Source organism: Coffea arabica, chromosome 11c (genome assembly GCF_036785885.1).
Source record: "Coffea arabica cultivar ET-39 chromosome 11c, Coffea Arabica ET-39 HiFi, whole genome shotgun sequence".
In the NCBI taxonomy this organism is placed as follows: domain Eukaryota; kingdom Viridiplantae; phylum Streptophyta; class Magnoliopsida; order Gentianales; family Rubiaceae; genus Coffea; species Coffea arabica.
This window is the reverse complement of record NC_092330.1, coordinates 41,859,109-41,886,784: the sequence shown is the minus strand read 5'-3', so window position 1 is coordinate 41,886,784 and position 27,676 is coordinate 41,859,109. Positions and strand designations below refer to the sequence as shown.

Genomic DNA, 27,676 nt, shown 5'->3' with positions numbered 1-27,676 from the left:
TTACTGCAATGATCAGTTTCTAATAACTTCTCCTCGGGTCAAAGTTTATTGGCAGAAGAAATCATTTCCGCAGGCATACGTGTGTGTAGTGCTGTTAATCGAGCCGAGTATCTGAACGCCGAGCTCGACTCGTGACGAATTCGAGCCAAGCTCGAGCTCGCTCGTTAGCGCTAACGAGCCATAATATGCACTCGAACTCGACTCGAAAAAAGGAAATGTGACTCGAACTCGAGCTCGAGCTCGACTCGTTTATCACAAACGAGCCAGGCTCGGACGAGCTCGAGCTCGAGCTCGAAATATCTATCCGAGCTCGAGGCTCGATTTCGAGGCTCGAGGCTCGATTTTAGACTCGAGTTCGAAGCTCGAGACTCGATTTTGAGGCTCGATTTCAAAATTCAACAATCAGTTATTACGAAGTCCTGCTCCAGCATATCCAGATTTAGGCTATCCAAAATCAACAAAAAATATTAGGATTGGCAACCAATGCCATTCACATTCAACAATACACAAACTCTAACCACATTTCATCCAAGACAAATAAGACCATAACATCCATGATCCATACAACACAAACTCCAGGGACTGCAGTCAACAAATACACAAACTACAGTCTAATTCCATATGAGACAACATTCATAAGAGCCAATATACCATAACAGGTTTTGTCCAGCCAAATAAACGCACAAACTACAACTAAATAACCATGTAAAACACTGCTACATAGCTTAAAAATTGTCCAACTTCAAACACCTGACAAGAAAAAGTACAACCCCTTCAGAAATCACAAGAAAAAGCACAGCTTCACAAGTCCAGCTTTACAAATCACAAGAAACAGCATCACATATTCCAGAAAACAGCCTTCAAATGTCCGGAAGATCAATTTCTTCAATTGTAGATGATTCGGAAACATCGAGTGGTTCCTACAAAACGAAAACAAGAAAGTTACAACTCCTAGCAAGATAAAATGAGCTGCCAAAATAAATAACTAATAGAGTATATATTTTACTTACACGAGACTTGTTTTTTAACCCATGAAGATTGCGGATCCAATCATTCCCACAAAGTAGCATTTGAACCGTTTCAACGGACATAGAAGCACGCCTATCATCGATTATTCTACCACCAGCACTGAAAGTAGATTCGGACGCCACGGTTGTAACTGGAATAGCGAGTATATCACTTGCCAATCTTGACAATATAGGAAACCTCCACCTTTCCCCTTTCCACCAACCCAAGACATCAAGATTTGCATTTGCATCACAAACATATCTGCCCTCTTCCAAATAGACATCTAAATCTGATTTTTCAGGGGGAGCCTTGTCAATTTCACTAACAATCATCTGAAATTTTTCTTTCCCAGTTAGAACATTAACTCCAAGCTTTTTAGCAGCCCCTTGAGTAGATTTACTTGAAATTTCCGAATGTTTTCTTTTTCCAGCTTCCCTTGGTGGTTCCTCACTATGAGATGAGATGTAAGCATCCACATATTCATTATAAAGGTCATAAAGAATGCATCTCATCTCATCAATGTACCTAGGGGCTGCAACTTCTCCATAAATAACTGGGAAAGTATGATTAACAAGGACCATTTTGTACCTCGGATCAAGAATAGCACCCAAAGACATCAAAACATTGCTTTCACCCCAATACTTGTCAAATTTTAGTGCCATACTTTCAGCCATAAACCTAATATGATCAGAAAAATCGAGAGCTTTTTCATTTAATAGCTCTTTAATCCTATACAACTCTACAAGAAAAAGGTTAGCTGTTGGGTAATCGGATCCAGAAATAATATTGGTGATCTCATAAAAAATACCCAAAAATTTACATACTTCTTCAACTTTCATCCATTCAAACTCACTTGGGACATAGTGAAACCCAGGATCAATGTCCCCATACCTGGGAAATACATCCCTAAACTCTAGAGCTGAAGCCAACATCAAATAAGTGCTGTTCCACCTAGTTGGGCAGTCCAAAATGAGCTTTCTAGAAGGCAATTGAAGCTGTTTTTTTATTTTGGCAAATTCATTGAGGCGAGACTCTGAATTTTTCAAATATTTAATCCCCTCTCGAACAACATCAATCACATCAACAATTTGATTAAGCCCATCTTGAACAAGCAAATTAAGTATATGGGCACAACACCTAACATGAAAAATTTTTCCTCCAATGCTCAACCTTTTTCTTAGACAGAAATCCTCTTTAACTCTCCTAATGCATACATCATTATAAGAAGCATTGTCCACAGTGATAGTAGAAACCTTATTTTCAATCCCCCACTCAAGAAAACACTTACTTAACGCATCAGCAATAATTACGCCCGTGTGAGGAGGTGGGACATTACAAAAATTTAGAACCCGTTTTTGCAACACCCAATCACTATCAACAAAATGCCCAGTCACAACCATGTATTGAATTTTTTGACCAGATTTCCACAAATCTGTGGTTATACTAATCCTATTGGCACCTTTTAAGATATTTCTCAGCCTTCTCTTTTCAAGCATGAAAGCAGTCACACAATCTTCCTTTACTGTTTGCCGGTTAATCTTTTTATAAAATGGAGATACAGCTTTCATGAACTTGTTAAAAACAACATGATCCAACATAGAGAAGGGATACTCATGTACAAGAACCATATGAGCTGCTAACTCTCGTACTTTAGCATGATCATAAGAGAAATTAGTTATAGAAGTTATACCATCCGAGGGGCCTTCGGTAAAGGATAACACTTGCTGCCTCTTTTGATTTTCCTCTCCAACAGCCAGCCTCTTTTGTAGGCAATTTTTGAGATGACGCTTGTGTTGAGAAGTAGCTCCAGATGGATTTTTGACAAATAGTTCTTTGCAGTGATTACACTGCACTTTCAATGTTCCATCAGGCTGTTTTACTATAGTCATATCCTCCCATATTGTTGACTTCTTTTTCCGTTGTTTTTTTTCAAACGGATTTGCTCCTTCAACAGCACCTTTTTCCCCTGTTTCTGTTCCTTCATTCGGCTGATCTAAGTGATCTAAGTCCAGCTCTTCTTCGCTCATCTCATCAGCATTAGACTCCACCTCAAGTTCTTGTTCGACAGCTTCATTTTCAACCTCCATAATTGGACTTGTTGACGATCCTTGGTGACTGTACATACCTATTATTTAAAAGGAAAAATATACTTGAGTCAAGTCCATAAGGAACATATGCAGGAATATAGTGAAGAAACGCTATAGTGAAGAAATCAGTAAAATTAAAATACAGAGTCCTTAAAAGAGGGGAAAGGCAAAAAAGAAAACAATAAAAGAGACAAAAAAAAGTAAAAGGGAAAAGCGAAAGCAGAAGCACAAGAAAATGTCTCATAACATTAACAGCAAGGTGCTGGTTTAAGTAAGGCATCCAGGATAATCTTTTCCACACAAGAAAACACATTCACACTCCATGAGAAGTAGTAAAAGTTCATAAAAATAGGGGCCTGCAAACAAAATTTTTTTTTGAGGAGTGCAAAATGGCCAGTTATATATCTTTCTTTCACAGGAACTAGTGTATCCCCTAATCATTCTTCTTACCAATCAACAAGCTTTTGCAATTACTGCAAGAACATTTCAAAGTGTACACTTGTTTTTATGAAAAAAAATGGCCTAAAGAGCTCCAAAAAGATTATATTCATGACCACATTAACCTGCTTTCCCTGCCTATCCAAACCTGCCCCCATTCCCACTCCAAAAGAAGAGCAATGATTACTTAAAACTTATCCAAGAGAAATCAAGTACAGTATTACAAATGAAAGTACTTCAAGACGTACACAAAAAGTTCAAGACATAACTCATATTATCCATAATTCGCATTCCCAAAAAAAAAAAAAAACAGCACAACATAGAATCAAGTTCCATATGTTGAGAATCAGACATAGCTTAGTGGTTAAGGATCTTTGTCCCTGCTTCGTTTTTCCAACCCCTCTCTTTTATAATTAACCTACGAAAAGAGACGAGACTTACCAGATTAACCTGCTTTCCCTGCCTATCCAAACCTGCCCCCATTCCCACTCCAAAAGAAGAGCAATGATTACTTAAAACTTATCCAAGAGAAATCAAGTACAGTATTACAAATGAAAGTACTTCAAGACGTACACAAAAAGTTCAAGACATAACTCATATTATCCATAATTCGCATTCCCAAAAAAAAAAAAAACAGCACAACATAGAATCAAGTTCCATATGTTGAGAATCAGACATAGCTTAGTGGTTAAGGATCTTTGTCCCTGCTTCGTTTTTCCAACCCCTCTCTTTTATAATTAACCTACGAAAAGAGACGAGACTTACCAGAAATCACGAAGGATTAGAGAAACCAGTCAAATTGGACTAGTTTTTGGCCCTGGCCGTGGACGGGGTTGTTAATGGCAGAAAACAGAGGCTGTGGGCGGCAGTGGAGGCAGAGGTTGCTGTGGAGTGCGGCTTGCTGTGGAGTGCAGGGTTACGGTGTTGCGGGGTTGCGGGCTGCGGGGTTGCGGTGTTGCGGGGCTGCGGGGGTTGCGGGGCTGCGAGGTTGCGGAGCTGCGGCGTTGCGGGGCTGTGGGTGCGGCTGTGGGTTACTGGTTGCCGGTTGCGGGGTTGCTGGGTGCTGGGTGCTGGGTGTTGGGTGTTGCGGAGCTGTGGGTTACTGGGTGCGGTGTTGCGGGGTTGCTGGGTGCTGGGTGCTGGGTGTTGGGTGTTGCGGAGCTGTGGGTTACTGGGTGCGGTGTTGCGGAGCTGCGGCGTTGCGGGGCTGTGGGTGCGGCTGTGGCCTGTGGGTTACTGGTTGCGGCCTTGCGGGGTGCGGCGGAGAGGGAGAGGCAGAAATGAAGAATGAGAGTATGAGACGATGCAATATCAACCCTAGTCCAAATTTCTACCTGTTGACTGCTAAAATGACACAAATACCCTTCTTTGTCGAGCTCAACCGAGCTACTCGATAAAGAATCGAGTTCGAGCTTACTCGGCTCGATAACTAAACGAGTATTTGTCGAGCTCGAGCCTTATCGAGCCGAGCCTTAACGAGTTTTCGAGCTACTCGTTTCGCTTAACAGCTCTACGTGTGTGAAACTCTCGCGAATATTTTTATTTCTCATATCAGTTGAAATGAGAAGCCCGCAAAGGGAGACGCCTGAAAATATTGGAACGGCTAAACGGCTAAAGCCCATAGAATGGAGCAATGAAACCCATAGAAGTCTTCCAAATAGGGCTGCAAACGAGCCGAGCTGAGTCGAGTTTTGAGTTAATCGAACCGAGTCTCGACTAAATTTTACCAAGCTCGAACTTGACGAGCTGGCAATTTTCAAACTCGAGTTCGAGCTCGAGCTCGAAAAAAATAAAAAAAATATTTTATTTTTAAAAAAATAAATAAAATAATATTTTTTTTAATAAATAATAAAATATTAAGGATATATACGTAATTTCACTATGAAAATAAAAAATAAAAAAATAAAAATATAATATACGTAATTTTATTATTAAATAAAAATAAAAATAAAAAATATATATATATACTCAATCGCGAACTAACGAGCTTAATATTCTGAACTTGAGTTCGAGCTCGAGTTTGACTCGAGCTGGCTCGAGCTCGACTTGAGCTTGACTCGAGCCGCTCGCGAGCGGCTCGATTCGTTTGCAGCCCTACTTCCAAACCATCATTCCGCTTGAAAACACATTCTTAAGTCCCATAGCCCTCTACCACACGGGCAGTTGAAATCTAATCCTGTTTGGGTTGCTAGTTTTGGAAGAAAATCTTGTTTGAGTTTTTTTTAAAATTATTTTTATATGTTTCTTTCGCCAATTTTTCAATTATTCGTTTACTTCACATTCATCACATCTAGACAAATGATGATATTATACAAAAGTTTGGTTTATCATTTGTGTGATACTCTAGCGTGAACGAATCTCATACAGTTTCTGCACAAGGATTGGTTGACGTGATATTATGGTGCGACTATATAAGGGATCTGCTCGATGTGACACGTCGATCTGAGGACGGAAGTCATCTCTAGAAAAATAAAGCTTAAAAGAAGAGGTAAATGTTATACCTCATCCCAAATCGAAAAAGTACCTCTAGAATATATCGACCTAATTGCAGAAACCACATTTAGAAAACAAAACCTAAAGACAATGTTTTGAAAATCGGATCCGACCGGCCGATTCGACTGGTTGAATAGCGAACCGACCATGCATCCGGTCCGGTTCAATTACAAAGCCAAAGAATTAATTGAACCGGTCAAGAACCAGTTGAATCGGTAAAAATCGATAAAAACCAGGAGGTTCAACCGGTTTTTATTAAGTATTTAAAACTAAAATAAATATTTTAGTTTTATTCAACATTTTTATATACTAAAATGAATTTAAAAAATATTAAATCTTTGAACCGGGGTTGAACCAGTTGAACTGGTCGAACCGTGAACCGGAAGGTTTTTGGGTTCGGGTTAAAAAATTGCCTAAAGGTGATGGGGGGAAATACCTCAAGAGAATTCACCAAAGAACCTAATATGTAAATTAGGAATCCAACTCTGACTCAAAAACTTAAGTTATTAGGTATCGGATCTTTACTCATATATTAACCGCTCTTTCTCTATCTTTCGGATCAATGTGGGATACAATCCTTTACTTATAAATCTAACAAATCTTTCTCTTCGTGAGTAACTCCTCATATTAGACCCAAATTTACAAGTCCTTCAACGGACCCATTTTAATACTCAACGCAAATCTACCTTATCACGTAAAGTCATCTCTTCTCCTAAACATGGACCCACTCTTCTTTTAACATCCAAACTGCATTCTAGACCCTTGCCAACCTTTGGTTCCTAACATCAACCGAACTCCCTACCAAATCCATGACACACCTAATCCAACACTAATCAAACTCCTTAGCACTTTGGCACTTTGGTCCATCATCAAGAAGAGAATTTTCACCAATCCAACTCCTAGAAAAATCAACTTATTCATGAGTAGCCCAATATCGTGATTTGAAACTCTGATATCAATTTGATAGGGGAAAACATCTTGAGAGAGTCCACCAAAGAGACCAATATGTAAGTCAAAAATTCAACTCTGATCCGAAAACTTAAACTATTAGGTTTCAGACCCTTATTTACATATTAACCGATCTTTCTCTATTTCTCGAACCAATGTGAAACATAACCCTTTACGCATGAATCTAACAAAAATAAAGGATAAATGTGATATCCCATTCTATATCGAAAATGTACCTCTAGAATCCGACTAAACTGAGTAGACCACTTCCTGTATCGAAAAAGTACCTCTAGAACAAAGTCTAAAAGGAGGAGTTTGTAGAACAAAACTTAGTAGTTGAGCATTCAAGTCCAACTTGAAATATTTATTTTGAGTTAGTAAGGGTGAAGTTCAAATAGTTGGACTTAGCTATTGAAACTATGGTTGCATTTTTAGGCCTATAGGTTCGATATAAATTCCCAAAAAGTGGAATTTTCTAAAATCACTTCTTAAACGGTGGTGTTTTTTAAACTTCTTCCCAGAAGGTGAAAAATGCACTTGATAGATATGTTGTTTCCCAAAAGACATACTCTGTGAATGCAGTTCTTCTATTATTTGTCCAAAAAAATGCATTCACTAAATGTGCTGCTTAAAAAATGCTTTCAGTGAATGCATTGTTTCGAAATTCTTCTTAAAAAGTATCACTGTTTGAGAATTTACTCTATGGCTCAAGATGTGAAACTTGGCCAATTTTTCCATCGGATGACAACATTCATTGATTCGAAAAGGAAACATGGAACCATATGTTTTGGAGATAATTTCAGAAACCTTCCCTGAGGTTTCTGACAATTTCACTGAACTCCCTTAAAATTTAAAAAATTACACATGCCTCCCTTATCATTTAAAATGATAATTTTACCCTTAATTATTTTAATGAAATTTCCTTATTTGGTGTGCTTATACTTATATTGAGTTTTAAAATTATTTTTTTCATTTTTTTTTCTTGTTATTCCTTTTTTTTTCTAATTTTTTGCCAATAAAATTGTAGAATTATCACTATTATCTCTGGTTTCTATTGTAACCAAATATCGAACTAGTGATTTGTGCCATGAGTTAATTTTATATGTAATTTAATATTTTTATTGATCTTTGTTTTCTATTTGTTGGTATTAAAATTAATAATAAATAAAAAATAAACGGCCCAAAACCACTACTAAATTATGATAATTTCACTTCTCAAAAATTCAAAAACTATAAATGAATTATTTTAATATTTTCTTTTATGTCTTATAAATCTAAATCCATAATAAAATATCATCAAAAGTATCCTATCATAGTAATGAAAATATTATTATAGTTGTTTATCAAATAGTAGGTGTGGACATGAAAATTTTGGTACATTTTTCTTATGATTATACTAGATAATTTTATAATTATATAGAAAAATATATTAAAATTCATTACACAAGGGCATTTTTTGGTGTTCATTTAAAATTTTGACTAAGTCAATATTATTTTAAGATTTTGTTATTAAAACTATCAAATCAAGGGAGGTAAGTGTAATTTGTTAAATCTCAGAGGAGCTCAGTGAAATTGTTAGAAACCTTAAGGGAGGTTTGTAAAATTATCCCTATGTTTTGTGTCAAATAAATTGCTAACGAATCGTCTGCCAGTGCCCATGTGGTTTATGCCTTTGGCAGCGCGTCAAACAGGGAACTTCGGCACATTTCAAGATTAAGAAGACGGCCACAATTTTATTGCCACAGTAAATTTTAATTAAAATAATTATAAGTGTGTTTGGTATAAGAGATTATTTGGGATAATTTTTTACAAAAAAAAAATACTGTAATACTTTTTAAGTATAAAGCATGTGAGATAAAAAATGTTTGAAAAATATATTTATCATACAAGCAAATAAATTTGTGCAAATAATAAACTATCCAAATAAACCCTATAATATCCTTCATGAGTCAATAAGAAGTGTTGAACAGTGACAGAGATCTAATCCTCGTATGGAAATGTTGCTGCGGCAAAAACATTACGGATACTGAGGCAATAACATGGCAAAAATTTGATTCTGTTTGGATTAGCTAGCATTGTCTTAGTTGGCGAAGCAATGGAAATGCATCCAATTCAAACTTCAGCGCCAGCCGGATTATCCCATCTCGGGTGACAACCTAATTAATGTTTGGGTTTAATAGTTTATTGCATTCGAATTGAAGAATTGAAATTTCTGCTGCAAGTCACACAAAACAAATTAACAAGCTCGTTTGGTTAATTTAAATCCTAAGGATCTTTATTGGACCACCCCTTACTAGGCCAGGAACCCTTTTTTTTTTTTTTTTGTCCTTTTTTCTAGTTTTACAGCTCTATATAATAGTTTGTCCGCTTGACGTACCTTTTAGTCAAGAGAATGAAATGGAAAAACAACTTCCATTGCTGTTTTTGAAACTGGAAATATTTGAATAGACAGAAATTCCTGGTACGAATGATGGAAAACGACGTAGCACACCAACTTCCATGCCTAGTCTGAGAAATTAGGACCACCAAAAATAAAAGTTGAGAAAAAAAAAAAAGGAAAGAAGAGAAAGAATGGGAACCCCCAATTCTTTGTGATGGTGTCGATGGTGACCTTTATTTGCAAGTCACTAGGGGGGTCACAGATCTTTTGTGTACCTTGTATCATATATAGTTTTTATGACCAAATTTGTTGCTCACAATAATTACTTTTTCTCGAAGTGATTCTTGAGAGGAGTAGTAAAATGTGAACGGAAGCAGAGGCAGGGACGATTGCCACCCCTAACTTCTGAGATATTGCATTTTTACTAACAACATTTTATAAAATTTGATTTTAACTCCTTAATTATTTTGTCATCTCATGAAATTCTGTGAAACTTTCTTGTCCCCTCCGGCCGCCTGAGTTTTTTATTTTCTCAAATAAAATATTATGGTCCTTCTCTTCTTTAAACTTGTCTCTTGTTGAATTTCATGATTCCCCGTATTATTTATTTGTCAATGAAGAATTAATTTATTTTTGTAACCACATGTAGCATGCATGCATATCATAGGTATAATCTTTTGCATTTTATTCGCCTTCGCTCCTTGAAAAGCACACTCTATTCTTTATTCAATCGATTTACGTTTTCGACCATCATTTATAATAATAAAAATTAAAGCTTTGACTTCTCAATAAACACTACTAATTTTATTCATGTACAAAAAGTACGAAGGGTTATTTAATTACGTCGTTTTCTGTAATCACATTTCCTTATTATCTTTTTCCCTCACATACATCAAATCGCTACAGTAATTTTTTTATGAAAAATACAATCCAAACACAACCTGAGTTTTCTTCGTTTATTTATAAATCTCTGTAACTAAGGAAAACGCTTCTCTTTTTCTGATTTCTCCATTCCCTTCAATTCAAACGAAGTGCGGGGGAAAGTGAGTGTTCCGGAGAGGAATTTTCTTAATCCTCCGGAAGATGGAACTAACCAAAATATTGTGGTAGAGAATTGAATCTTTGCGTCGTTATCGTTGGACTCTTGCATTACCTTGAGCATCACGAGTCCTCAAGTGAAACAAAAAAAAAAAAAAAAAAGAGACATGAGGTGGGCGCGGGACGCTACTCTTTCTCATTTATTTCTCTGTGTGCTACTGAAATAATTTACCTTCCTCCTAAAGAAATTACACACGTCTTTTACTCTTTGCAACTGGAGTAGTTTTTGAAGTCCCCACAATTTTAAAGGCATATATATTTTAGAACTTCTTGTGAGCGATGCATACCTAACGACTGTTACTCGACGCTACAGCTATTTATTTTGGCTGATTGATTGATTAACTGAGCCTATACCATCATTCATTGCCATCATTTACTTCTGGAGTCCAAAAAGAGTAAGTTGGCAACAGCGTTTTGGCAAAAGAATTCAGTCGGTTTAGGTCTGCAACAGAGACCATTTAAGTCCCAAATTTCGTCTTACTCGCAGGGAGTATATCTTTCACACTCATCCCAAACATCAACTTGATGTCACAGAAGCAGAAGCTATTTAACTGGATGCCAAATGGGAGCCACCAAAAATAATTTATGAGTAAATTCTATATATATACTGACAGTCAATGTATGTATTATTACAGTTGAATACATGACACATATATAAAATTTAGATTTCAAATTCAAATTCAAATTATATATCATGCATTCAATAATGAAAATGTATATACTATCAATGTATAAAAAAAATTAATTCAAAACTTGTACGCGCAAAAAATAGGCATGCAAATCGCCCAAATTTATGTGGATACAACCATATATGGTGCTTCTTATTCATTCCCATGGATATAGGCACAGGAGGTAAGGCAGGTGTAAAGCTTCCCAGTCAAGTACCGTCACGAGCAATGTCATGGTCATAGATAACGAAATAATTTTTTCACCGCGGCCTCAAAAAATTTGAGGACACATTTGGATTGTCATTTTCATCCAAAAAAAAAAATTTTTTTTGCATTAACGCATTTTTCAATCACTTTTTTACCTCACATACATTGAATAGCTATATTTCATTTAGGGTAATATGTTTCAATGACTGTCAAACTATTACAAAATTAAACTTTTGACCTTCTAACTATTAATTAATAGGTTTTAAACCTCCAATTAATTAAAACATATAATTCTAGCCCTTTCATCAATTTGAACCATTATATTTAACAAAAATAGCAAGACATGCGCACTAGTGGCCATTAAACTATTATAAAGTTCAACTTTTTCCAATTATTAATTGATAAATTTTACCCTTCCAATCTATTAAAACATATAATTCTAACCATTCTGTCAATTTGAACTCTTATGCCTATTAGAAATATCGCCACGTGCATGGTAAGGGCATAATTGATGGATGTCTTTGTCTTCACAAGATATGTACTAGGGTAAAATTATTTTACCTCATTTCACTCCTAAACTAATTTACCAAATCTCCAATTGTTGAATTTGACCAAAATCAATTAAAAATCTAAACCCAAAACCCTGAATAGAGAAATTCCAACAAGGATAGGCAACTTGAATTAATTGAGTTTGTCTTCATTTGGAATTTAACTCATTTTTTGGTGTTGTGCCAAATTCATTAGGTTCATGTGTTTCTCTTAATGGCATAAATCTGGCATACAATTCATTTTTTGGGAATATTCCAACAAGTCTTGGTTTACTTCCAAATTGGAACTTTTTAAATCTCTCAAATAATCAATTCTCTGATGAAATTCCTCCAAACTTTACATCACTAGATCTAAATCTTCTTAATTTGTCAAACACTCGATTGGGCACATTCCAAATTTTTTATCAATAGATGTTTCTGTTTGATATAACAACTCAAATTAATGGAAATAGTAGAATTATACATTTTAAGTAGTTGGAGGTATGGAATTTATCAGTTAATAATTGGAGGGTCCAAAGTTAAACTTTGTAATAGTTTGAGGGCCACTAACATCCTATGAATATTTTATCTCTCTGTTAAACATAATGACTCAGGTTGATGGAGTACTAGAATTATATATTTTAATTAGTTTGAGGGTTAAAACTTATTAGTTAATAGTTTGAGAGTTAAAAGTTAAATTTTCTAATAGTTTGACGGTCACTTGGGCATTTTGCCCTTACATTTATCTCCAACAACTCAAAAAGACGTTTCATCAAATAACAGTTATTCGGGGCACCAAAATTATACCGGAACTTGATTGAATGGGTCTGTGCATTGATACCTGTTCCCGTGTTCCATTTAAAGCCTACGTCGTACAAATTGTGTCATAAAAGTACAATTAATGATGAGAGAAATTATTTGAAAATCATGTCCGACCTTGGAGCATGTGACCAAAGATTGACGATGAAGTGTCCCTATTATTAACTACTAAGCTAACCAAGGAAGGATTTAAGTCTTTCTTGCAACTCTCATCTGCAGCCAAAAAAAAAAAAATCTAAAGGTAGTATCATAGTACTCTTTTAATTTAGTTGGGTATGTATACCCACTAGTTTCTAACACAAATCTCGCTTCCCCTCGTCCTAGATTAGACCAGAATAAATTATACAATGTATCGTTATTGGGAAAAAAAAGTGTCCCTATTATTTATTTAGTTGAAGTTCACATTGATCAAGCCTCAAATGTATAAATAAATAACTCCCAAAAATAAATCCAAAAATAACTCACATTGGCTCTGTATGGACTCGTACTTTTAAAAAAAATTATTTTTACTTTTAGAATTTACAATAACATTCTAAAAATAACTCAAAAAAACACATAAAATCTTAAATATAACTTACCAAAAAAATTTTTAAAAAAAATCTAGTTCTACCTATACCACCATTCACCACACACCACCGCCCACCATCGTTACCGCCTTTCCCTTCCTCTTCTTCCACCTTTACTGCCACCATCAACATCACTGCCACCCTACCTCTCATCTCTCCTTCTTCTTGCTTCCCCTACCCTTCCCTCTCCCTCCTCCCTCTTCCTTTCCCTTCTTCTTCTTTCCCCTCCATCTTTCTTCTCCCCTTTTCTCTTTTCTTCCCCACTCTTCCCTCCTTCACAACCTTTCTTCCCTTCTTTTTCCCCTACTTTGGTTGCAATTAGAGAATAAGAGGGACGGAGAGGAAGAGGGAGGATGATGGGTGAAAGAAGTGGTAGTGGTGATCGGTGGTAGGTTGGTAGATGCTGATTAATTTTAAAAAAAATATCTCACAAAATTGTAACTCTAAACAATATCCCAAAATGTATTCTCAATATCACCCTAAAAAACACCTCTACAATCACTTAACTATTTACAGCAAAAAATTTTATTTTTACATACATCGCTATAGTAAAATTTTTAAAAAATACTTCAAAAAACACTTAATCCATACGGAGCTCCCAATTTCTTTCTTCTTTTCTTTTCTTTTTTTTTAATGTTTTTTGGTCAATAATTTATATGGTGTCCCCAAGAACTAACTTAGTCGGTAGATATATTAGAGGGCGAATTTCTTAGAATATTGTCAAATTCAAAAAATTTCAGAAAATTAGGGATATCCGGAGAGAATTAGAGTGATTGTGACATCTTTGGTTCGGCTTTCAAAGCTTTTCAATTTTCCTTGTGTTTTAAGTGTCAAGTTTGTGGCCGCCCTCTGGATAATAAATGTAAATTATAGGACAGGGATTTTTTTTTGGTAATTTTTTATTGAATTAGTGCAGAACATATTAATGTGGATGGTGACACGAGACCAGACTTGAGCTTCCGGACGACCACAACAGATGCTTGCCTTAACGGACCACTACACACTCCTGTACTAGATTTTAGATCAAATGCTCGGCACGTGCTTGGGCGAGTCCCCTTGAAAGCGTGGAAATGGAGGATTGAAGCAAAGAGTTGCAACTGCGCCAGAGGAGCAAATGACAATTTTCACTTATTAGCATCTGTCACATGATGGGACGTGTTTTGGGCCCTAATGTCTACCCATTTACTCACATGATGTGTTTTGTCTTTGCAGTTTGCAGCATCTACACAAATGCCTCGTTTGGAAGTCAAGTTTTCTGTCAAATTTATCTGTGACAAATTTTTTAAAAATTTTAATTATAATAATCTTAAAAACTTTTTAAAGTTTAAAATAAAAAATTTTTAAACTATACAAATCAAAATATTAAAAAAAAACATTTCAAAATTTTTTTTAAAAAACTTTTACAGTAAGCTACAATAAAATTTTAAACAAGCACAAAAAAAACTCACCTTCCAAATGCAACAAAAAAGTGACAAAACCATGTGAAAATAGTAAGAAAGGTTTTTCGTTTGGCTGACGATAATGTCAGGGTACTCATGTTAATGTTTAGGGTAAATTTTAGTTATAATAACAAATTTATCTTTTTTTAAAGTGAAATCGACTTTTAACTAGCAAAAAGCATAATTGTGATTAGTCGGTAAGGTACACTTAAAGAGATTTTTAAAGAAATGTGTATGCATATGTTAGGAAAAAAAATAAATAATAAAAAGATATAGAATAAAGAATTAGTTAAAGAGATTTTTTAAGAAAGGTTTTTCGTTTAGTTGACGATAATGTCAGAGCGCTCATGTTAATGTTCGGAGTAAATTTTACCCTACTTATTTATTTTTTTTGTTTCTTTTTTCAGTGACAAAACTAATAACAATTTCCCAAGTTCTATATTATCAGGTACCATAATCGGGATTTTCTAAATCTGTGAGGCAGTGTAGGAGTGGTGGTTTTGGAGCCAATGAGCAGTACAGTCGGCTAAAAGTATAATTTGTAGATCTAACTAATTAGAAATTAAATTTAAGAACTCGGGTTCTGCGATCTGCACTAGTTCAACCAATTTCGGGGGCTCAAAATGAAAGACACCAAATTCTCAAGTCGAATTTTCATATCTCATATAACAATCTTTCCATGTCAATGTCATACAAATGTTTATGATCTCTCAATTGCACTCTCTGATTATTTTCAATTTGGAGAATTCTGGAGTTAGAACTACAAACAGTTGAGTCGAGACAAATTTTAGTTTAGTCAAGTCAACTTAATTTCACTGGAATGGAATTCGATGTGGCCCCTTTTTGTAAAAGTTGACGCTTGAGTTTGAATTCAAGTTCGAGCATAAATCGAGTTCAAATGAAAATTTAAAAAATAACTATAATATATTTAAACTATTTAAAATAGATATTTATTAAATATAAAAAATTATATATATACACACGCACGCGCACATAAAATGTGACGTTAGGATCATTGGGTTTCAATTACAATTCCAGTAACTTATGAATAATTTACCACTTACCACCCAAAATTTTAAAAGCTAATTGCGTGACCCATGTACGTATTGGGACGAGACATTTGTGCCCTAATAGTACTAGAAGTACAAAAATCTAACTTCCACCATACATTGCCCATCTTAATCCCAAATGCTCTTTCTTGCCTTTGATAGTTGATACAGGCTCATTTCAACATCTTAATTGATTTGATTAACGAATTGACGTGCAATTAGATGACTGTATATGAGTGCTTATGATCAGCACTTTAAAACGAGTTCAATAATGTCCTAGCTAGATTCTGTTGTCCTACAAAATTTGTCAAGGTCCGGTACAGTTCAAGGTTTCGAATCTTGTCTCTCACAAAATTTGACGGTCTTCATTGACTAATTTCAATAGAGTTTATACTCACATCGAATCCCCTCTTCCTCTCCTTTCCCTTAGAATATGCTAGTTTAGATTATAGAAATTCTGTCGTATCGATTAAAAAAAAAAACGGTTGTCCTAACAATTAGTATGATATTGAATTAAACTTCCAACCCAGATTGAGGTGATCCCGAAACGAGGCTTCAAATGTGTTTATGGCAAGGAAACTTAAAGGGTCCGTTTGGATTAGCTATTTTTGGGGTTGTTTTTCAAAAACAATACTGTAGCATTTCGTTTTTGAAATACAAGTCCGTTTGGATTAGTTGTTTTTGGAGTTGTTTTTCAAAAACTATATGAAAAACTTTTACTGTAGATGTTTTTTGGATTATTTTTAGAGGTATTTTTAAAACGTATTTTTGAGTATTTTATAATTTATAATTTATATATTTTTATATTTATATACATTTATGCATTTATAATACATTTATAAATATTTATAAATAAATATATTTATATATTTATATAAAAATATATCAATATATTATAAATGTATTATATTATACATAATACATAATATAAATATATTTATAAATGTATAAATGTATATTATTATAAATGTATAAATTATAAATGAATATTATATAAATGTAAAAATTATAAATTATAAATTATAAATTATAAATTTTATATAAATATATATTTATGCATTTATAATACATTTATAAATATTTATAATTAAATATATTTATATATTTATATAAAAATATATAAATGTATTATATTATATCTAATACATAATATAAATATATTTAGAAATGTATAAGTGTATATTATTATAAATATATAAATTATAAATGAATATTATATAAATGTATAAATTAATATATCATAAATATATATTAATATTATGTATAAATGTATTAATATAATTAATATAAATATATAAATGTATTAATATTATGTATAAATGTAAAATTAATATAATGTATATTAATATAAATGTGTAAATGTATTATATTATATATACTACATAATATAAATGTAAATTATAAATATACATAAATATATATATTATGTATAAATGTACATTTATATAAATGTATAATCTATATAATATATATTATATTATATTATATATAATTTTATAATATATATTTTTTGTATAAATATATTATAAATATATAAACATATAGATTAAATAAATAAATTATATATAATTTGAATATATAAATATATTATTTATAAATATTTAATATATATAATATACATTAATATTAATTATAAATATTTGAATATTAATAAATATGGTGTTTATATAATATTTCAATTTGTAATATTTATTGTATATTTCATTATATAAATATTTATATAATATATAAATATATAATATAAAATTTTGCAATTTGTATAATATACATAATATTGTATATATATAATATAATATACATAATATACATTTATACATTATTACATATTATGTATATTATATATTATACATAACTTTATTATACATTATTATACACAATAATGTACATAATAATGAAAGTACATTAATAATGTATATATTATAATATAATGTACATAATATATTATGTATAAATATTTATACATTTATGTATACAATATTACATATTATGTATAATATATTATATTATGTATAATATTAATGTATGTAAATATTTATATAATATATAATATATAACATATAAATGTATAATTTTCAATTTGTATATTTCAATTTATATATTCAATTTACATATTTCAATTTATATATTTCAATTTATATTATATTAATATAAATTGAAATATACATATTAAATTTGTATATTTGGAGTTGTTTTTGATATAATGTTTGGATATGGGTGTTTTTGGAATTGTTTTTGAAATACACATTTACTGTAGCATTTGAAATGTGAAAAACAATTTTTTAAAAACAGGTGCAAAAATAAGGAATCCAGACGAACCCTTTTGTCACGTAAAAGATTTTTGTATCGGTGGGACTTGAAGCTATGCAGCATTATAAAGTTGATGTCAAGTAGCCTCCCTGACAAGTGACAGTCGACAGGATCAGGAGCTTCTTCTGCAGCCACAAGAATCAACCGTACCATACAAAGCAGACATTGACGTAAATATTAATATAACAAATGCAGATACCAACGTAATACAGTAAGATAAAAATAAAATAAAATAATTCTGGACACATTAAAATCCGAGTCCTCATCGAATGGTTTAATTAAGATGTACTATTAGATTTCACCAAATGCAAATAGAACCCAACGTAACTATACATGTGTGCCGATTACTCTATTTTATTTCGGAACACTCCTATCTCCCAACTTGAACTACACCTTGTAGAGGATTGAGATGGGGAAGACTTGTTACAGAGATGGGCATGCATTTACGAGAAGAGAAATTATATTGTTAAAGTACTGGCCTAATTCGCATGATATACATATATATATATGGCCATGTTGCGTAACAACGAGGAGAGGTAGACAAACTAAGACACAACTATGAGAAGAGAAATTGGGTTGCAGGATTAAGAACGAATATTATCAAAAAGATTCATCCATTAAGAATGCGTCAAAATCTTCCAATTAAAACTTGGAAGATCATTACCTACAATTGAAAAACATAAGATCTTTGGCCCTCCGATCCTCAAATGAGTACGTACATTTGGTAATCGCCTACCATATATATATAGCATTATAGCACTACTGTGTTTAGATATGGTAAACGTCCAAAATATATGTTTATCACTCATCTCCTTTTAGATAGTACGGCAGATTCGATCGAGACACATTTTCTGACTGTGTTTACCAAAGTTCAGCTACCTTCACTTAAATTGAACACTACTTTAACCCTAGTTTTACTTCAACTGATACTATATTTTTGGTTAACCACAAAATTATACGCAAATATATTAAACTCCAACTGTTTGTGCATGTCATCTCCAGCTCAATTCTGCACTTTTCTTTTTCTTTTTTCCCTGCGTTTTGATTCAAATATTAATTCGGGCCATTGTTTTAAGAGAAAGTTAAAGCAGCTTTGAATATATATATATATATATATGTATATTTTTCAATCACTGTTGCTACAGAAGGAGTCAGCTCAATCCAGTCACCAAATAAGTTGTGCCAATGTAGTAAAAGAAACAAGAAAGCGAAGGGGTTCCTTAATATTATTATATATCCCATGAAGCTGTGACTATCCCCCCCCCCCCCCCCCCCCCTTTCACAATTCTAATACATAGACCAAAAAAAGCATCTTGTCCCGATATAGCAAATCCATAGCAGTATATCCCTTTCCAATTCCAGCCCCACCAAACCCTGTTCCTTAATTTTCGTGTAAACAATAATTTGCAACGTAGAATAAAATTTTCTTATCAATATATAACTGCATGAAGTCATTAGAACTAGGTTCAACTTCATCCTTACGTGGATTATCCTAATGAAAATAGAAAAGAAATATATGTGATATCATAACGAGAGTTTATACCACCAATTAAATTCAACTTGAAGCTAGTCTATTATTATCGATGCTCCAAATGATCTTTGCAAGTTCCGTCGTAGGCAGTCTGGTTTCAGCACCATCTGATCAATTTTATAGTTCATCGAATTAATGTTGAGCAGAAGGGGACAAATTTAATGCGGTTGTTCAAAAGAAAAAAAAAACGAACAATTATGATGTTGGGTGTAAACAGTAGTACAATTTGTGATTAATTTGCTTGAAGGTGTTACTGTAGCTTAATGGCGAAACACGAGAAGGCAAAGATGTTGTACATTGACAGCGCGGGGTAAGTGGAGAACAAACATTTGGGACCCTTTTCATATCGATGTATTTATACAAAGGGATTGAAAAAATTTTCCATATGTGCTTAACGTAAAATAGGTCGACATAGAAATTTAGAGAATTATATTGGACGAAACTAAAATAAAACTTGAAGGACCAAATGGTCATAATAGATTTTAGAGGATTGAGTAAATAGCATTAGTGAAAATTTAGTTCCAATTCTACAACTCAGATATCTTTTTCTTTTCGTTTCTTTCCTTTAACGCAAAAGAGAAACAAATTTATTTATTTATTTTAAAAAAAAGGATAGCAGGGCATGTATGCTTGTAATAACACACAATACAACAATCAGACTAAACAGGAAACATATTTATAATTTTATATACTATGCAAAACAGTACGTACGGCTCAGAATCCCAAACAGCAGATAAGTTTCCATTTCTCTCCAGCCACTGTACAACTTGAACTGCAAACAATATCAGAATTTCCAGATGTGAGAAATTGATAGAATAACAGCCCGCCGTTAAAAGAGGACACTGAAACTTTTCTATCTCCGTAGATTTGACAAGGTTTATTTGTCAAAAGTTTTAGATTCGCCTAATTAAAAAAGAACAATCTTGTAAGAATTCATGCTTGTTCCTAAATAATTACTGTAGTAAAAAATATGCATGCATGGTCATCGCTACTGATTAGCTTCATTACACGGTGCAATCATCTCGTTTTTGAGAGTTTTTCTAGTAGGAAAATATGAACTCTAAAGATGTGATATACTTGAGATAAAATATATAACTAAGAAAACATGTCAGGAGAATTTTTCAAGAATTTTTCCTAAAAAGCTAGCAATCTAAATGGGAACTTAAATAATGTACTGGTAACAGTAGTTTTCTGAAGGACGATAGCGAATGAACATTTGCTGGCAATATTTTTACTACCAAACATTTGCTGCCAATATTATTACTACCATTGAATGTATAAATCCAAACTATCTACCAAATAATTAATTGGTAACGGTGCTCTGAAGGAGGATAGCGACTGAGCAATTGCACCCGTATTTGTACGAGCAGGAGGGGTAGAATTTTATAGGCATTTGCTCGAAAAATAAATTGGTATTAAACATTTGTCCCAATCAGTGAAATTTGCTATTGAGGTTTCATTTTCTCTTTTATAAGAGTGGGATCCTAGCCCAACTGACAAAGAAAATGTACTTATTTCTCTGGAATTGGAGTATTCCGAGATTGACGGATTAAAACAAACATGGGGCTATAATGTTCTATTTTGATGTTTGAATATGTTTGGAGCTCATAGTAAAACTTTTTTAATTAGTTTTTTCGGATGTGTGATTTAATTTCTATCATTAGTAATAACACCTAAAGAAGCTAGAGCAAGGCCTAATTGAAAATGAAGCGAATTATTGATTGTATCATAAAGACCCTTATGTCCACGTCCCAATCGTCCCCCCGGAGGAATATGTGCATCTAAAAGGTCTTTCATACTGTGCCCAATCCCGAAATTAGTTTTATACATATGACCAACAACGAGAAAAATAAATGCAATAGCTAAATGATGATGGGCAATATCAGTCAGCCATAAACTTTGTGTTTGCGGATGAAATCCCCCGAGAAGCGTTAGAATGGCAGTTCCTGCTCCTTGAGAGGTCCCAAATAAATGACTACCTGAATCGGGGTTTTGAGCATAAAGATTCCACTGACCTGTAAAAAGTGGACCTAACCCTTGGGGATGCAGTAATACATCTAAGAAATTATTCCATCGAACATATTCACCTCTGGATCCAGGAATAGCAACGTTTCTCTTATTCGTATTAACAGCTACTCTAGGAGGAATGTTTTTATGCGGTGCTAACGATTTCATAACTATCTTTGTAGCTCCAGAATGTTTCAGTTTATGCTCCTACCTATTTTCTGGAAATTTCATTAATGAAATATAGTTTATAAAAAAAAAAGAATAACAATAAAGCCCAATTGTAGATAAGTCCAACTTGAGTTGTTATAGCCAAATTAGTGCCATTAAATTGTCAGTCAAATTTGAAGAGACTAATCATAAAACGTTCAACCAAGAAATGAATAACCAGCTCGAAAATAACACCTGTTTATTTGAGTTGACTAGAACCACTTGGATGTTACTTTGGTTAGGCTGATCAACAAAATTAGCAAAGCCAAATTGGCTAAACAAAACTTTGATCACCAATAAACCATTTAATTAGCCTTTCAATGATTCTGTGAAAACCACTCTGCCAGTCCCTTCTGAATAGCGTAATTAGTATAAATTTTCTTGTTCAAGAGACTTAATTGAGATTTTTTTTGCCTGTTTGAGATGTTGAGACTTTCTCATGTGGATGCTTGACATTAATTTTGGTCCATTTGAAAGGCTAAATTGACATACACTCTGTAAAATTTATAAGCTATAGTTGATGTAGCAAATGAGACATACTTACGGAACATAATACTTTAAGGATCCATTTGGTTCATGAGATGACACAAGATTGAATTAATCATCACGTGTCATGTTATATTTGGTTGCATTTTACATATGAAATAACACATCCCAAGTAACCAAATTAATCCTCTATTCATGGAATAAAATAATTCCATGGAGGAGGTGGTATCAGTCATTCTAGGATAACTAACAGATAAGATGATAAAATTTTAAACTAATTTATTCTTACAAATAATATAAATTTATACTCTCATAATTATATAACTGTACTCCCATACGATAATATAATATGAATGGACTAATTTACTCTTACTAATTAATTTTAAATTTTTTTTGACTAATATACCCTCACTACCAACATAACAAACTAATTTGCCCTTGTGAATGATACAGATTCATACGGACTATTATATAACTATACTCTAACATAATAATATAATAATAAATGAACTAATTCACCCATACTAATTATATTAAATTTTTTGACTAATTTGCCCCGACCCATTATTTTAAAATTTTTGACTAATTTATCCCTAATTAGTATGGTCCATTTGACTAATTTAAAATTTTGACTAATTTGCCCATACTAACATCATAATAAAAGGACTATATTGATCTTGGACTAAATTACCCTTACTAAGATTATTTTCTTAACCAAATTCTATATAAATACACAATTCTATCAATTGGGTTGTGTGAATGAGGACTTCAAAAAGTTCACGTTCGGTCCAAAGAAAAGTTTTCTATATTGGCTTGAGTTTAGCTCATGTAAAACTCTTAAAGGGGTTATGTCTTAATTGATTTAACTCTGACTTAGCCAAAACTTGGCCCATTATTTAATTGGATTTCAAATTTAGGTTTAAAAACTCAGTCAAAATCTATTTTTAAGGGACCAAATGGGTTGAGCTTAAGTGAATGCAAATTTTTATATATCAAAACCCTTGATTTACTTTATAATTCTAAAGTTTCAAACTACTCTATTTTAATAAAAGTTATGAATATTAAATTTTTTATTGAATTTTTTATTAATATTTTATAAAATATTAAATTATTTTATTAAAAAATATGCAAATTAAGGGGTGCTTTGATTATTAAAATAGTAATTCTACCTCATCTTATCTCCAATCAAACATAGGATAGTATTATTTTTTAACATATTATGTCCAATTCAGAACCAATCAAACACTAGATAATTTGAATTGTTGATCTAAAGATGATTCAACTCAGGATTAATAATCTGAGGATGAGTCATTACATCTCATCTAGTCTGTGAACCAAACGGACCCTAGGAGACAGCTTTCTTAGCAACTGTCATTGTTTGAATTGCTTCGGAAGTTAAGCAATGAGATGTTTCGCTTTGAGTTTTGTATAGCAAAGATTGATTTCTAAAAATAAAAAAAAAAAACACATTGTTATTGTAATAATACTTACATTTTTTTAATATGGGTACTGTAATTTTATGCCTGCAAAAATGTATGCAATCGAAGGAGATAATTTCAGAGTTTTCATAGAGGGTCTATCCCTTCCTGCTTTTTTTTTTCTTGGGTGCCCTTGTCCTGTATCCTTAAGTTAAGGTACAAAAAAAAAAAAAAAAAAAAACTTATCATAGAAGTATGAGTAAATACTGTTTTAGTTTGTAGATTATGTCCAATATTTAGGATGATGATTGTCACGTCACCTTCCGAGTCCATACCTGACTTACCACCTAAGCTTGCCTGGAAGTTCTGTCATAGCAATATGTACGTAATCCTGCACTGGCTAGATTCTTGATGCACCTAGACCACAAAGATCAAAGATGGCCTCGTAGGCTTCTCATTGCTTCACGGAGCAAAAAAGGGAAAAGGGTTTCCACCGTTTAGCTCTTGTGGGTTTGCGGAGGCGCATTGGCTTTGAGTCAATTTCGATTATCACTTCGCATACATCTGAATATAAAACAATTTATATCAAACACCAGATGTACGTGACAGTTTTTCTGCTCTGCAACTTCGATTCTCAGTTTTTGAAACATGCGTTTAGAATCACTTAGCCTGCTTTAATTACGTTACTACTTGTGCCTGTATCATATATTTATTGTGCATCTGCCTACGGATGCTTAATAAGTACTCGGTAAGATGATGTAGATAATTAAGAAGTTAAATCTTCAGAAAAGAAATGTTAATTAAGAAAAGTATATTTATGTAAGAAAAATAATAATTTTTAATATGTAATCATATGATAAGTTGATTATGATTAAGATATGTTATAACAAGAAGTATCTATTAGTCAATCTTTCAATGAAAAAACCCATTCATTATCACATAGCAAGGCGTTGATGATAACGAAAAACGATGTAAAGTATTGATGATCACGAAAAATGATGTAATTTTCCGGCGAAAACCGCAATCAAGTGTGCGTGTATTATCAGCATTGGTTCATTCAGATAAATAGCTACGTCAAGTCAGTTGTGGCGCTGGATTCCCACTTGTCACGCGACATTTTGCTACGCCTCGGTCTTGTCGAGCGTTTAATTCTTTGCCTTATATATTGTCGCTGTGTTGTCTAAGCACTAAGGCAACGTCTCCATATATCTCTCACTTCCTCACTTTGGACATTGTCTTCCTCACTTTGCTAGCTACAGGCTAGATTAGAATCCACTTCTGTGAGGAATTGGCTAGAAAGTTTCCATATAAGTGCTCTAAAAATGGGAAGGTCACCATGCTGCGAGAAGTTGGGATTAAGGAAAGGGACGTGGACACCTGAGGAAGATCAAAAGCTCTTGTCTTACATCGAACAACAACATGGCCACAGCAGCTGGCGAGCTCTCCCAGCAAAAGCTGGTAAATCATCTACCTGCACCCGTCACCTTACGTAGGGCTGAATTTCCTTTAATTTCCTTTTGTGCTGAAAACTTTTGCAATGTGGTTGTGAATAGGGCTGGAGAGATGTGGCAAGAGCTGCAGACTAAGGTGGACTAATTATCTAAGGCCTGATATCAAGAGGGGAAAATTCAGTTCGCAAGAAGATCAGACCATTATTCAACTCCATGCACTTCTTGGAAACCGGTAAAAAGGAATTTTTTTACCCACCGGTTTCTATACAAGTTGGTATTTTTTTTTATCTTTGAAGGTTTGAGAAATTTTCTTAGTAACGAGCAAACTCATTAAGAAATGCTTACCACAAGTATCTCTCTAAAATTGCGAAGTGGTGGACGTTGTGATTTTGAAAATTACACAATTTTCAAACACTAACGCCTTGTTTGGACAGTAATTTGAATTTCAAATTGTTACGTTTTTCGTGAATATATTTTCGAATTATCTTTTTATTTTTCATATATTAAATCATTACAGTAATTTTTCTATAAAAAAAAATGCAATCCTAACAAGACCTGAGTTTTGGGTATATCCATCCTTATGTTATAGATGGATAGTGACTTTGCCAAAACTTTTAACAGGTGAAAAAGTAATTACTCAGATTTGTTTTTTTTTTTATACAGCACTTATTCTTTATATTGGTTGATATTGATACAGATGGTCAGCCATAGCAACTCACCTCCCAAAGAGGACAGACAACGAGATAAAGAATTACTGGAACACACATTTGAAGAAGAGACTAACCAAGATGGGAATTGATCCATCAACTCATAGGCCAAAGACCAACGCCCTCGGCTCTGCTCACCAAAAAGACACCGCCAACCTCAGTCACATGGCTCAATGGGAGAGTGCTCGTCTTGAAGCAGAATCCAGGCTTGTTCGCGAGTCCAAACTGCTGTCGTTGTCCACCGCCTTTAATCATTCTCATCTCAGCCCTCCAGCCTCAGCTCAATTACCACTAGCAAAAGCATTAGCTTCACCACTAGTAACACCATTGGAGCCAATGGTACAAAAGCATTATTTTCATTGTCTTGATATACTCAAAGCATGGCAAAGGACATGGACAACAACAAAGAACGCCAATGGCTTTTTCAGTACTGCCATTGGAAGCCTTCAGTCTCCAACCTCTACATTGCATTTTTCAGATAACACATTCGCCATGTCAAGTGCTGCTCGTCTAACTGGAGAAAACTTACCATTTAATTCGACAATTAATTGCGAAGCGCGGGACATGAAAGCAACCGGTACGAGTACTTGGCAGTATTTGGATACACCAAAGAACAATGACCCGCTAGCAGTGACTGGAGAAAAAATGGAGTCAACAACGGGGAACATGATGCAGCTTAATCATGATGTCAACGTTCAATGTGATTTTGATCCCGTTGGTGGTGCATATACTATGGAATTCTCTTTAAGGTCTCCAGGTTTCATGGAAGGATTCGCGGATGCCGATATCGATGACTCAAACAATAACCCAACTGGATCATATCAGAGTCTTGGTTACAGGTGGGGTGGTGATCTTGAAGACAACCAAAAATATTGGAACAATATAGTCAATGAGGAGATTTCTGCATTGGGTTCGCCATTTTTTTGATGTGTTGTTGGAATACGTGATACTATAACGTACCACTGAGCTTTAGGGATGTTGCTATTTCAATTGAGCAATTACTTAGGTTAAATTTTAATGAAGAAGTGTAACGAAAGATTAGGAATAATTAGCGAGTATTTGAGGTATTTTTCGTTGTGCAGGGAAATCGCTAAAATCATACACCCAAGCTTCTATAGCCCGTGCCATCAAAATAAAGCCACATTACTCAATATAGTACTTAATCTTTTAATTATTAGTAACTATTTTGTACTTGATGTAGACATGATCTTCTTACATTTTGGTTGGCAAGTATTATACAATTTTCATTGTCTTACCAAGAAGTTAAAACGATATATATAGGACTGGTTCCAAAAGCCGAATGCTTGACAATGCGGCCTATACAAGATATCTAATTGATCTTAGAATCATGAGCACAAACAGAAGACATTTTTTGTTTTGGTTGATATATATACACGAATACTACTACGAAATTTCTAGTTAGTAACCTGTGAGGAACTTGATCCATTAGATTTCTTGACATTCATGGGACTTGACTTCCCCACTCAACATGCTATTTTGGAGAAATCTACCCAGTCCATTGTGATTGTAATATAGCAGCAAATTTAAGATTGCCTTTCACGTTGCTTTTAAGGGCACCATTAAATCCATATTTTATTAATCATAGTACAAGTTAGCCAAAATAGTGGGATTAATACAAATTAATCAGACCCAATTAAATGATCAACATTAGAACTAATGAGCCACTGCTTTGATTTAAACAGAAACTCTAATTTCTGTGAAATTAACCGAGTCTATAACTTGACATGCCCTATTCTTTAATATGACGCAGTGCGGACAATGCTATGTAGTCCCCCAGAGTGGTTAGCTAACCTCCTATGATTTTTTTTTTTTTT

General features: G+C 33.5%; 2 protein-coding genes across 3 annotated transcripts; one reads left to right on the top strand and one right to left on the bottom strand.

Annotated features, from left to right (window-relative positions):
- Positions 1 to 454: 454 nt before the first annotated feature.
- On the bottom strand, positions 455 to 4,339 carry LOC113715718 (zinc finger BED domain-containing protein RICESLEEPER 2-like). Of its 2 annotated transcripts, none has more exons than XR_003454062.2 (2): positions 4,299 to 4,339; positions 455 to 920 (listed from the first exon to the last, which is right to left on the bottom strand). XR_003454062.2 is itself a non-coding variant. In XM_072071429.1 (2 exons), exons 1-2 carry the CDS (start codon positions 3,093 to 3,095, stop codon positions 861 to 863), a joined length of 2,145 nt encoding a protein of 714 aa, XP_071927530.1. In that variant the 5' UTR covers positions 3,096 to 3,128; the 3' UTR covers positions 455 to 860. The 2 variants fall into 2 exon arrangements, 1 of the variants encoding a protein (XP_071927530.1); XM_072071429.1 differs by lacking the exon at positions 4,299 to 4,339 and adding an exon at positions 1,011 to 3,128.
- A 20,666-nt stretch (positions 4,340 to 25,005) lies between these two features.
- LOC113716241 (transcription factor MYB106-like) lies at positions 25,006 to 26,768 on the top strand. Its single transcript, XM_027240535.1, has 3 exons — positions 25,006 to 25,141; positions 25,237 to 25,366; positions 25,832 to 26,768. The coding sequence occupies exons 1-3, from the start codon at positions 25,006 to 25,008 to the stop codon at positions 26,766 to 26,768; spliced, it is 1,203 nt and encodes a 400-aa protein (XP_027096336.1).
- Positions 26,769 to 27,676: the final 908 nt, after the last annotated feature.